At 48.9% G+C, this 12,705-nt stretch overlaps 1 protein-coding gene across 2 annotated transcripts in view; it reads right to left on the reverse strand.

Moving 5' to 3' along the window:
* The window catches only part of KSR1 (kinase suppressor of ras 1), a 47,888-nt gene that overhangs the window by 4,191 nt on the left and 30,992 nt on the right, over positions 1-12,705 (reverse strand). The window contains exons 3-15 of one of the 2 annotated variants that reach the window (XM_064394567.1): positions 8,264-8,411; positions 7,003-7,408; positions 6,808-6,812; positions 5,023-5,083; positions 4,693-4,776; positions 4,076-4,137; positions 3,865-3,971; positions 3,425-3,593; positions 2,212-2,253; positions 1,614-1,668; positions 898-943; positions 407-786; positions 226-322 (exon numbers count right to left, since the gene is read on the reverse strand). In XM_064394567.1, the coding sequence (XP_064250637.1) occupies positions 226-322; positions 407-786; positions 898-943; positions 1,614-1,668; positions 2,212-2,253; positions 3,425-3,593; positions 3,865-3,971; positions 4,076-4,137; positions 4,693-4,776; positions 5,023-5,083; positions 6,808-6,812; positions 7,003-7,408; positions 8,264-8,411 (1,662 nt within the window). Of the gene's footprint in view, positions 1-225; positions 323-406; positions 787-897; positions 944-1,613; positions 1,669-2,211; positions 2,254-3,424; positions 3,594-3,864; positions 3,972-4,075; positions 4,138-4,692; positions 4,777-5,022; positions 6,608-6,807; positions 6,813-7,002; positions 7,409-8,263; positions 8,412-12,705 lie in introns of those variants that run through there. The other variant, XM_064394566.1, reaches the window with a different exon arrangement.

Raw genomic sequence — 12,705 nt, forward strand, 5'->3', positions numbered from 1 at the left:
ATGTTTTTGGGGTTTTATTACTTCCAAGCATACTCTGCTTTCTAACACATTTCCCCTTCCTAACTCCAGTGTCAAGGATTAGTTGTAACTGGGGGCAGGGCCCCCGTGGGACTTGTGCAGGAAGGTGTGCTGAGAGGCTGAGGGAGCAGCTCCCAGTCCCGTGTGCAGCTCTGAGCTCTGGCTGAGGCCCTACCCAGTGGCTCCCTTGGCATAACAAGCCCTTACCTTAATGATCTCCTGTGCTATCTGCCTGGTTTTGTTGATGTCCAGGGAGATCTTGGGGTCCCTCACAAAGGAGTGCAGCGTCCTTCCTTTGCAGAAGCTACAGGACATGTTTATATATGAGAAGAGAATTAGCTAGCTCTACAATACATATCTAGTAGAACTAACAGAGCTCTCTCCTCACCTGGTAATGATTGCTAAGTGAGGGGGGTTCATGCAGGCTCCCATGAACAGCACCACGTTCTCATGCCGGGTCTGCCTGTAGTTCATCACCTCCTTCTTGAAGAGCTTGAGATGATCCTGGTTGTTGCCGTCGATCTCCAGCAGCCTGATGGCCACCTCCCCGTGCCACTTGCCCTTGTAGACCTTGCCCCAGCGGCCCTGGCCGATGGGGTCCCCCAGCTGGATCTGCTCGAAGGGGATGTCCCACTCCTGCAGGTACACGCTGGTCTGGCTGGGCTTGCGGTAGATCATCCCCTGCAGGTGCGGCCGCCGGTTGGGCAAATCCTCCACCTCATCCTCGTCGTCCTCGGGCTCCGACTTGCTCGCCTCTGGCTCCTCCACCTGTCCACAGCAAGGGAAGGGAGAGGTGTGCTCGCAGCCCCTCGGGGGAGGCAGAGCAGCCCAGCAGCACAGGCTGCTCCTCAGGCCTGCGGGGCAAAGCAGCAGACCCACCTGTGCTTCCCGTGCGGCCCCGCCCGTGCCCGGCTGCTGCGCCGCGCTGCAACAGAAGCAGTGAAAACAATGTTTGACATCACTGGGGAACAGGGCCCTGCTGCCATCAGAGAGCACAGGAAGCCAATACAGAGCAGATCCTGACAGTTACAGGAGCAGAGAAAAATACAATTCCTGCTCCATGTAAAAGAGAAGGACTCTAAGCTCACTTTGGCAAATGAGGGACAAAGACTTGAATGATTCTTGATAATTAAGTGGCAGGAATTGATTTGGCAGTGGCATGGCTCTGTTAAGACACTGTGTTCCAGGAATAGATGCTCCCATTCCTACCCCAGAAACACTTGCAGTGGAGCAGCTGGCAGTGCAGGCTGGAAGCTTTTCCATCCCTGGAGCTGGGATCCTGAACGAGCTGTTTGCCTGCAGCCCAGTGTGCCGTGCCCTTCAGGGTACAGAACTCCAACTGCTGTTTCATCTGACCCCTCACACAACCAGGACCAGATATTAAAGGCTTGGACTCCTTAGTGTGCCATTTAAAGTTAAGTGTCACATTCAGCTTTATAAAACTGGCAATACCAGCACCACCCTCACTGACTAAAGTCACCCTGGGAATTCTCAGGTGTTAAATCTGGTTTTGGCCATAACACAGCACTTCTGGGCTAACCTGAGGATTACCAGGTAAATGCTGTGCAAATGAAAGGATTTAAAACTCTACTTACTTAGTGTCTGCAGCAGTTTCTGGAAGCTGTGCTGTTTGTGCAGGACTGGGAATTTCTGGGAAAGTAGAAACAGTTATGATACATCTTCTACACTTCAATCTCCTACAGACTGCAAGTTTTAACACTGCAATAGCAACTATTTGCTTCTTATTTAGGAATTATAAACTCAACCACAGACAAAGTGATTTTATATTTTTAGTGATTTAAAACTATGCTCATCTCTCCTATGCCTCCATGTTGGTTGAGCACAGTCCTCTTCCATTTCCCCCACCTATCTGTAAAGTCATTTTGGCCAGGCACACAGCCATAAAAGTGAATCTTTAGAAAGGAGGAACATGGATGTGAATAGAATCCCACAGCAGGAAACAAATGTTCTACAGCTAAATATTCAAAGTTCCATCTCAATACATAAATCACATCACTACCTCAGATTAGGGGAGAGAGGCCTGAGTACACACTGAGGTAACAGAAAGTCTGGATTGTTTTAGACAGGTTTTTTAAAGCAGAATGATTGTTCTTGTGCAGCATGCAGAGGTTTACAAACAAGTTATGTTTTGGCAGTAGAAGTTGGTTAGTAGAATTAAAACAATCAACTCACCTGGGAAGATAAATTGTTGTCTATGCTGAAGGTAGTAGGCAGCTTTTTAATTAATTGAGGTTTTGTAAAAAAAGAACAGCAAAAAAATACCAGGAGAAAAAAACAAAACAAAAACAACACAAACAAGTTAGAGGATCATCAGCGAGTGCCTCATGTGCATTCAATGAATTAGCCCCAGGTCACTGCTGGGAACAGATTAGTGGATTATCAGCCTGCTGGGGGGAATTTCAGCACATGCATTTCGGGAGGGCCCTGACAGATGACAGGTATCACACACAAGCTGTGCCTCCTCTCTCAAACAGCCCTGGATCCCCAGGGGTAGGAGCAAAGGGAACAGGAACATGCAAGGCAGGCCCACATCAGGTGTGATGTGATGTGCTCTCATGTCTCAGCTTTGCAAAGGTGCCCCCAGAGAAGCTGAAGCTCATGACCCATCTGCCTTTTATATTTTTTCAGTGAATCTAAGCAGTTTGTCCCAATGCAAAGTAGCTGCAGTGGAATCCTTACACTGAACTGCCCGTGGTCCTTTTTAGCAGGCTCAAACAGCAACTTGAACTCACAGGTCAGAAGCTGATGCAAAATTCAGCAGTGTTGAAGGCCAGATGTAGCAGCTACTGAGCACCATGTGACTTCAGGTCAAAGGAATTACATTTATTCTCACTGTTTAGATCTTTGTCCTTGTCAGAGATCCTTGCCCCTCTCAGCCCTGGTTAAAGCTGCACACTGGGGCTCCCAATCCATAGGGCATGAAGGGTAAACTTCTCTCCACCAGTCATGCTTGACAGTGGTTTAAAAGTTGGTGTTGATTGTGGCTTATATTTTGGAAGGCTCTGGTAAAGTAATTCATTCCAGTTCTCATTTTTACAGCCTGCTCCAGCAAGCACCTCCCTCCTGACTGAAAGCCCCTGGTGAGCACACATTGCAGGCAGCATGCATTGTACAGCACAAAGGGGAAAGGAGGAAACAAAATAGCTTTTTTTATTCAGTCCTTTTCCAAAAAGGAAAAGGAGAAATGTTCCTCAATAATCTGTTTCCTGCAAAGATATCTTGCTGATACCCTTTAAAAATTTGTAAAGAAAACATTTTCATTTTATCAGATAATGAGATACACTTTTACACCTTGTTTAAGGCACAAGCACGTGTTCAGAAACCCCCAACTCCCCATGAACTGCTGGTGAGGCTGCTGCAGGGGCTGCTGGAGAGAGGAGCTCACCTGGGAAGTTGAAGCGCCCGTCCCTCTGGCCCATGGGGGACGGGTTTGGGGGCGGCGTCGCACTGGGGGGGTTGGAAGACTGGAAAGGTGCTGGAGAGGATGGGGTGGATGAGGTGGTAGAAGAAGGATTACTGCTGGAGTCCAGGTGGTTTATTGCTGGTGGATGCTCCTGCAAAGCAGGGAAAGACACTGGTGAGAGAACAGTAAGAGAAAGGAGGAGCTGCCCTCAGTGTCTGCTGGACAACAGCCAGAGGGAACTTGCTCCCAGGCTGATCGTGGCATTGCTCTGCTGAATAAGCACCTGCAGTCTGCACAACCCCTGTTTCACAGGGAGAAAATGTCTCCTCTCCAAGTCTGGCAAAGTGAAAGTTCTCACTCCAAGCGGTGAGATCCAAGCTCTCCCCACTGCAGCTCCCCAGGCACTCTGGACATGCTCATACCTTTTTAGTTAGTGCTTTGGGGAGAGTTCCAAACTGGGGTTCTGTGGGTCTGTCTACTGGGTTATTGATATCAGACGGGACAGACTCTGTTCTTCTTATTTTTGTTACTGCAAAACAGGTTGGAGAAGGGAGAAAAAGAGCTTTAATGAGACTTTTTATTCTTTCCATACCATCACATTGAAGTGACAAGAATTTGTAAAAAATTACTTACTGGGAAGGAAGGATATTCTACAAGCAGGTGCCTCTTTAGTACATTTGTTGTGACATTTTAATCTGAAAGATAACCATTACATGTTAAATAGCAACTTGTTCTTTCCCAAAAAGAGGAAGCCTACCTTTAATTTGTAATTCTTATGCTAATCTCAGAAGGAGTTCTGGAATGCTCAGCCCCAGAGCAGCAGGCTTTCGTAAGGAGAATTCTACTACTTAGGCTAATGAAACCACAAACATATCTTAGCATCTGATTTATTTTTAATAAAGTTACTTTCACTAACTCTCAGCCAGAAACCATGAAGTAGTAAAATCTCAGTCCTCTGGACTAGCAAGCCTGAGAGAGAAACAAAAATTAATATCCTGGCTGTTATTTAGTGATCCAGCTCCCATTACAAGATTTGCCCAGGATGAGGTAGGAAGCCTGTGACAGAGAAACAAATTTGGTTCATTCATGTGTCAGGCTGCCAACTTCAAGTGTGAGTTGTGCCAGATCAGAAGCACTGAAAAAATGATGCCACTGCCAAAAGTGCATCACATCAAGAGACACGAGTTACTGCAGGCTGTGGTGAGTCCAGTTCCAGGCTGTTCTGAAGGAGACCATCCCCGTGTGCTCACCTGCAGTACTTACACTTCACCCCGAACATCATGCTTTTCTGGCACACTTGGCAAATCTGAGATAACCAGGACTTTGTAGAGAACCTACCAGAGACACGAGAGGGGAAACTGATGTTAGCTGGTGTCCAAGGGAAAATGAACATTTTAGGCAACTGAACTTGACAGCTGAGACATCCAACCCAACTCCAAACCCATCTCAGAGTCCTGTGCCACCAGGGCCCTGCCTGGGCTGCTGGGCTCTGTCCCTGGCTCTCACCTGTGAGCCACAGCCATGCCCAGTCCCTGGCTCTCACCTGTGAGCCACAGCCATGCCCAGTCCCTGGCTCTCACCTGTGAGCCACAGCCATGCCAAAGTCTCTTCGTACCGTCTGGGGGGATCCCTGGGAGAGCTCTGAGGGAGAACAAGAGGAGGGTTTAGGGAAGCATTGCTGACATGTGCTCACCATCTGTACAGAAACTGAGCAGTCACTGCCCCAGGTCAGCACCTCCAGCCATGAGGTGTCACAGGGTTTGCTCCCTGTGAAGTTGCTCTTGTATTTGTTTCCATATGATTGGATAAATCATGATGTTTTACATTTAGGGATTACAGAAGTCCATCTGATCAGGTCTAAGCCATTCTTAAAGTGGAAAGTCAGACTTTACTCCTAATTGGCTTACTCCCAGTTGGTTTACCACAAATGCCATCACCCAGTTTTCCTGCAGTGTCAGTAGATTTCAGAATAGTCTATTTCACTGAAAATTATCTCAAATTTCTAGACAGGGCCAGCATGACCCAGAAGAATAAAAATATACATGTGAGCTCTCTTAACTTTCTGCTAAGTGCAGAAAGGGAGATCTAGACTTCTAAATGCCAAACCAGCATGCCAGTGGTTAGGGCACATAACTTCCTGAAAACTCTCCAACTCAGAATTGTGGCATATTTCCTCAACGAAATGTACAGAAATATTGCACATCTGAGGCACACCCCAATGTGCAAGTGTCAGCACAGCAGCAGGGCTGGCTCAGAGCCAGTCTCCTCACTTGACCATAGATGGCACCACAGTCTTTTTTATCATTAGTCCAGGGAGCTCCCAAAGGCATCTGTGATCCTCAGCCTCTGGGAAAAGGCTGGAATGGCTAGCTGCTTTTCCAAGGAATGCTGCTGGCCTAGTGGCCATCCAAACAATCCCAGCACAGCAGTAAAGAAGGCTGTTAACATCGGGTCTGATGGTTAAATCCTCACTGAATGATTATCAACCAGTCTGGGATTGTCTGGGACTCCCAGAGCCACAGCAGACACTTCACCCCAGCCTGTAGGTCTACATGAAGAGGAGCACCAAAATCCTTCATTTCTGTTTGAATTTAGTCTAATGCCTTTTTCATTTATTGCACCAATTATCTCATTCTGCCCAGGGAAATGCTCAGATTTCTGCTGGCACTTTCATTTTACAATCTTTCTATTTCTGAAAGTAATTCCTGAGATTTTTGTTTTAAAGAGCATTAGCTATACGTGCAGTGCTTGGACTTGCTTTTAACACTCAGATACTTTTGGACACTTTCCGAGCTGCTCCAATCTCTCTCCATTAGCTTCCAGGGTCACAGGTTGTGTCTGGGACACACCTCAGGAGGGCCTGAACTCCCAGTGGCCCTGGAGAAACCCAGCCCTGCTCCTGCCAGCCACCACCCACATGAACACTCCTCAGCACAGAGGGAACACCCCACATTCCAGCACACGCTGCAGCTTCCTCAGAAAGCTGCACACCAGTGCCTTAACTTCACTGCAGAGACACTGGCCAATGCACATCCAAAGCCACTAAATGGTTAGATGTGAAATTCCTGTACCAAGAGGCATCTGTGCCAGCTGCCTGAGGTCATGGGTAAGCCCCCCTGGCTTGAACCCTTGAAACATCAGTATTCTTTTGCCTTGCTTGTGTCATCTTAGAAAACAGGTGCAACCAAGTAAAGCCCTGCGGTTCTGTGGCAGGCCAAGGTCCTGCTCAGTTAACAGAAGCTCTGGGGTACAGGGCCCGTGGAGAACCTCCAGAGGCTGCCCAGGGATGGCCAACAGGGAGCTGACAAGCACAGCTTCTTCTGTCTCAGCAAGGCACTGCAGACACCCCTGTGAGAATCTCTTACCGAACCTAGAAAGAAGAAAAGATGTATTTTTTTAGGCACTGATACTCCTGTGAGAGGCACACGCTTTGCCAGAGCAGGAACTGCTGCCTGCAGCATGTGCTGTCAGGTTACAGCAGCTCTGGCTTTGCACAGGCCCCTGAGGCTGCTGCATTGCCACTGCAACACAGGGCAGCCTTTGCCGGGGAGGAAACTCACTTTATCGGAGGAACCTCGTCTATCCTGTTGCCCAGCTGCGACTCGTGGGACTTGCTCCTGGTGAGGGCGGGGAAGGCGGGCAGCAGCTGGAACACCTTGCGGCAGGGCGGCGGCGGCGTCCGCGGCGGCTTCAGCCGGTGCCGGCGCTTGGGCTGCGGCGTGGCCGGCGGCGTGACGGTGATGCTGTGCGGGGTCCTGGGCCTGCCCCCGGCCGCGGGCAGCACCAGCGGCTCCAGCAGGGGCTCTGCCGAGGGGCACGGCGCCGGCGGCTCGCCGGAGGCGGGCGCGGAGCGCGGCTGGCCGGCCCTGGCCGGGGCGCACGGGGACCAGGCGGGCTCCGGCTGCGAGCTGCAGCTGTCCCGGCGCTCGGGCACGGCCGTCGGCACATCGTCCCGCAGCTCCCCGCCTGCACGAGGAGCAGCGTGCTGTCAGTGCCGCCGGGGAGGGCACTGCGGGCACGGAGCCCGTTTCACCTGGCACTGAGCTCCCCTGAGCCTCAGCAGGGCCCCAGGCTGTGAAAACTCAGCACAGAGCCTGATTGCAGCTTTTGAGAGACATACACCCCGGGTTTTAAAATGCCATTTGTTTCTAAGAGGTGAATGCCATAACTCCCGAGCAATGGCTGGCTTATACAGTGTGGATGGGAAATATTTGACAGCCTGGGACAAGAAAGATTAGAAAAAAGGAAACATGAGACTGAGCTGTTTGCTGATTTTTTCCATTAACTAATCTTTACCATTTGCAAATGGATGAACTGTCACAATACCAACAGGAAACATCACCTTTCAGTGACAGATTGATAACTGCTACAAAGAAAGATGTGGTGCATGTGAGTACCAGTCTGCTGGGAGAGGCTCTTGTACAAACAGATTTTACAGTGCCTGTGGAAGTGCTAGGGAAAGGTTTCTCTCTGAGCTGGCAGTATTTGGGGAAGGCTTCACCTACAAGGAATCTGCTTGTGTTTAAGTAAGTCAAGGATGTGTACTGACCCATGGAGAATGGACTGGAGCATTAGACACAACTCTGAACACAAAGGGCTAATAAGGATATAATCTACTGAGTAGGAGAGGATTCTACATACATTTATTTCCATTTATTTATCTGACTTGATGTCCAAACCAACCCCAGCTGACAGCTCTAGACAGGTTTGATCAGTGCACACCCCAGAGGCACAGGCTGGTCCCAGGACACCCCCAGGCAGTGTGTGCAGGCCCAGCTGGGGCTGGCCACCAGGGGCCCAGGAGAACAAGGCAGTCTGTACCTGACTCGGTCACCCTCCGCAGGCAGCTCAGCGCCCCGTTGAGCCTGGAGCACTCCTCATCTCTGGCTCCACACCTCTTCATCGTTTCCTTCACCTTGGACTCATTCATTTCTAGTAAGGCATCCAGGGTCAGCTCCTCTGGTATTCTCTGCAGGAAAGCAAGAGACCCTTTTTGTTGCTCTCTGTGTGTAAATGAGTGTCACTGTCTGTACTTTCAGCAGTGGCACTGTCTCACTGCCTGGCTGACTCTTGGTTCACTCCTTTTGGCAGTGCCCCTCTGGCATGGCCAGCAGTGCCACAGCTGCTCTCTCCCTGCCTGGGGTGTGAGTGTGCTCTGCACCTCCAGGACTGCTCATCCTCTGCTATTCCACTTAGAATTACAGGGGATCAAAATACTCCTCCCCTCGTGGAAAATTTTTGCAAAGCTACTAACGAAACTTAACTTTTTCATTAAAAATAGGGTCAGAAATAAAACAGGTCTAAAACCTGAAAAAGAGGCAGATAAGGATGTTTGGCTTTTCAGTACTCAAGTGAACAGCAGAAACACTGAGGAAAATTACTTCTTTATTTGAGCAAAAAAGAAATGTTTGGACAAAGATAGCGGCCTCCTCCTCAAGCAGTTTTTCCTTCATCAGAGAACCAGCCTTACCCATATCCTGCCTGGAGAGATATCTGTGCAAAACTCCTTCTACATCTTAATACACCAAAGCCCCACAGTGATAAGGCTCAGATCAGGCAAACACAAAAGATACAAGAGCCTGGAAAACACAGAATGATCTGGTATTTCCTGACACAGAACTGAGCTGTGTCTCTCTCTCCTCCCCCATTGAAATGTTTCCAGTGTAAGTCTGCAGCAATTGTGGTTAATAAACAAAACCAGGATACTTAGCCCAGTTACCCAGGAATTTCCCTGTAAAGTTCTGCCTAAACAAACCTCCCTGTTGCCTATTCTCACAATGAGATCACAAATTTCACAATATTTGGCCTTTATCCTAAGGTTTCAACTCCTGGAATCAAACTATATAAAAGGCTTTGAACTTTATTTGAAGGGGAAACTCAAAAGTGTGTCTCACTGCTTGGTGAAACAAAAAGCTTGGAATCCTCTAGTCCATAACCCCACTTCTGACTCAAAAGCAAACGTGAATGAGTTGAATGTCCTTTAACAATTGCATCTTTCCTAAGGCAGACTCTTGCTTTGAGAGCTGACGCAGGACTTTCAGCTGTGACAGTGCTCAACAGCCCCAACCTTTGCAGCTCTGTAGGTGGCAACACAAAGAGTTTCCAAATTTAGTAACTGTGGCATGGAGCAAACAAAAAGAATAAATTAAGAAAGGGCAGAAGCCTAAGAAACACATCCTGTATCTTCTGTCACATGCCCTGAACTGGATGAAACACAAAACACAGCTGACTCAAGGGGAGGCCAGGAATTTAAACGAGCAGTAAGCATGAAGCAGGACCAGAGCAGAGCCACAGTTCAGTGAAGTTTGGGTAGATTTTCTTTTTGTTCTCTAACTAATCTTTGCAGAATAACAAAAGCACAGACATTACGGCTGATGTTGGGTATTATTCATTTTTCTGCACATCTGCACCACCATAATGCAGGACATAATCTGCCCCCAAAATCTTGTTCCTGAATGACTCGAATAAAATTCAGAAAGAACAGAGACAGTGCAAAATCTATCTCCTGGGATTCCTGCCCTGCTATCACACTTCAAAAAACAAAACTCTCAGGGATGCAGATGCTCAGAGCTGGACCTGTGATGTGTTTCCACGATTCCAGCACCCCAGCATGAAGGCAGCACAGTTTGCTCACACAGAGCCCCAGCTGAGCTGGGCTGCTAACACCAGAATTGCACCAAGTCTCTCTCACAGTCAGTCCTTTCCCCAACCCCCTGGATTCCTCTCCCTGGCAGCTCACAGAAGCAGCTTTGGGACAGGGGCAAACAGGGATGAAGGGTTAGTGGAACATGGAGACAGCTTTTTACCCCCGCCTGGGTGCTCCTGGAGCCAGGAAGCCAATGTGCACTGTTAAGCACAAGGAAAAGCCAATGTCTTACAAAAACATTTATCCTATTTCATACTGTTACACAGTGTTAGAGTAAGTGGGATTACAGTGATGCCATTTTTGAATTATCTTGAAATATTTCCTCACTCTCACCATTCTCCCCTAAGAAAACAACACAGACTGTGTAGCCCTTGCTGTAGGCAGGAGCATCACTCCAGATCCCAGCAGGAGCTCCCCAGTCCCATCACCCAGGACCCCCTCACTTCCCAGGCTTTCATGCACACATGTAACCAGGAACTGAGCAGAGCTGTTAGTAAGTTAGCTGGTAATGTGGAAGAAACCAAGGTTTCCTCAGGAGAGCAGAGCTTTCCCACCACAGCCAGGGGTAGCTGCAATGCAGCCCCAGCTGGTGGACTGCTGGCAGCATGGCTGGGGATCTGCTTTCTCAATGCCTGCTCTGTGGCAGGAACCAACCTTCAAGCTGGATCAAGGAGTCAAGCCTTCCTGGTTGCAGAGAAAACAATTTTTTTAAGACTCCCAAGCTACTGAGCACTTCAGAAGTGTCAGGGCACTCCTCCTTTGCCCCATCCCTTTGGAGGACAGTCTCCCTCTGCCCAGAGCTGACTGGTCTGTGGTGGTCCCCACAAGACCCAGCTCTGCACCCCCAGCTCAGCTCTCACAGTGACCCTGCCTGAGGGGACTGCACCCACACAGAGCCCAAACTCCTCTTCTTCTCAGCAGTTTAATTTTAGAAAGACAGAATAGCAAGTTGTAGGAAAGTAGAAAGTACAGAAAAGGAGATTATATTTAAACAATCCCAACGACCTTGAGCTGGGAGAGCTCAGACTTTCTGAACCTGCTGCCAGCCCCCATGACACGCGACAAAAGAAATAAGCCTTCAAAGAGGGGGAGGGAGGGGAAGTAAGAGGCTTTCTTTAAACAGCCACTCATGTGCTGCACATATGTGGTGGCTTAATATAAAACTGGTCAACCTGATCCCTGTAAGACTGGCCTGCTCTGCCTTGGCTGTGTGTCACCCCCCAGGCAGTGTGACAGTGAGGAGGGTCACTAGTTCAGGGTGGCTCCCAAACAGCTTCTGCTGCTGCCCTGGCTCAGCTGCTGTGGGGGGAGAAGGGCCCCTGCTCGGGGCACGTGGGGGGCTGCAGCCCCTCAGTGCAGCTCTGGGCCCTTGCACAGGGGTCACTCCCACCCTTCACCACTGAGGGTGAGAAATGTGGGTCCAGCTGACCTCTCTTTACCTGCTTCTTCAGTGGGTGCTGAGGCTTTTTTAAAAAACAGCTTTAAAAATGCAGATTAAAGGCTTGTATTAGGACCAAGCTCAACACCACCTCCCTGGGCACACCTTGTCTTGACAGGGAGAGCTGCAAGATATTCAGACAGTGCTCTACTAATAAGGTCAGATTTAAAATCAGAGAAAAAGCAGGAGAAGACAGAATCTGCTTTCAATCTTCAGCACCTCATAACTGCCAGCAAAATCTAAAACCTAACCATGCACTGCTCAGCAGAAGGGATGCTAAAAAGTCCAAAGCAGGAAATTATTCCTCTCTACAACAGGTAAGAGGACCTTTCCCTGAAGCCCTCCTGCTGATTAGACACAGACTGCACTTCATGGTGCACATGTCTAAAGAGAGAAAAGTGAGTACCAGTGCATCCAAGGAGCCATCCAAGGGTCAGTCTCAATTAGTCTGGGTGAAGAGTTCACAACAGTCTTTAATCTTGTCTGGTGTCCAACTTAAATCCCTGAAACATGGCAAAAATGCTGGTATCTAACACAGTGGAGGGGTTATTTTTGGTAAAGATTCCACCCTGCAGATAAGCCTACATAGCTAATGCTGACCTGCTCCTCGACCCAGTAGCCACAGCTCTTCCTGCAAAGCTGGACAGTTGTCAAGGCCCCAAATGCCTCCTCTTAAATCAATACATTCCCTCTCCAATCATCCTCCTGTGAAGCAGCAGATGCTAGAAGAGAAAGCCCATTACATAAGGTGCTTAAATTCCCACTGATAGCTCTAAGCAAAGCATGTAAAGATGCTCTTAAGAACATCTTGTGCCTGCTAGTTGTTATTTTGCAGTGTTTTTCTGGTGCCCAGCAATGAAGGTACTGAAAAATTGCTGTATTATTAAATTCCTGGAGATTTTATGGGCATTCTGGAAAGCCTCTCACTTGAAATTTCCAGCTTGCATTAAGCTGTGAGCATAAACAGGCCATGGTTCCACCTAGCATCACCCTCCTCAGTGTTCCACCTCGCAGCAGAGGCTGGAGAGGAGCTGACAGGCTCAGGGCATTCTGTCCAGCTGGCTCTTTGGGGACAGGAGAGCTGCTGTCACTGCTCTTCTGTGGCAGACAGGTGTAGCAGTTGCAGATCCCTCGGGCTGACCTCAAGCCATGAAGGGTTCAGAGTGCCCAAAGCTGCAA

This window comes from Passer domesticus, chromosome 19 (genome assembly GCF_036417665.1).
Source record: "Passer domesticus isolate bPasDom1 chromosome 19, bPasDom1.hap1, whole genome shotgun sequence".
NCBI lineage: Eukaryota > Metazoa > Chordata > Aves > Passeriformes > Passeridae > Passer > Passer domesticus.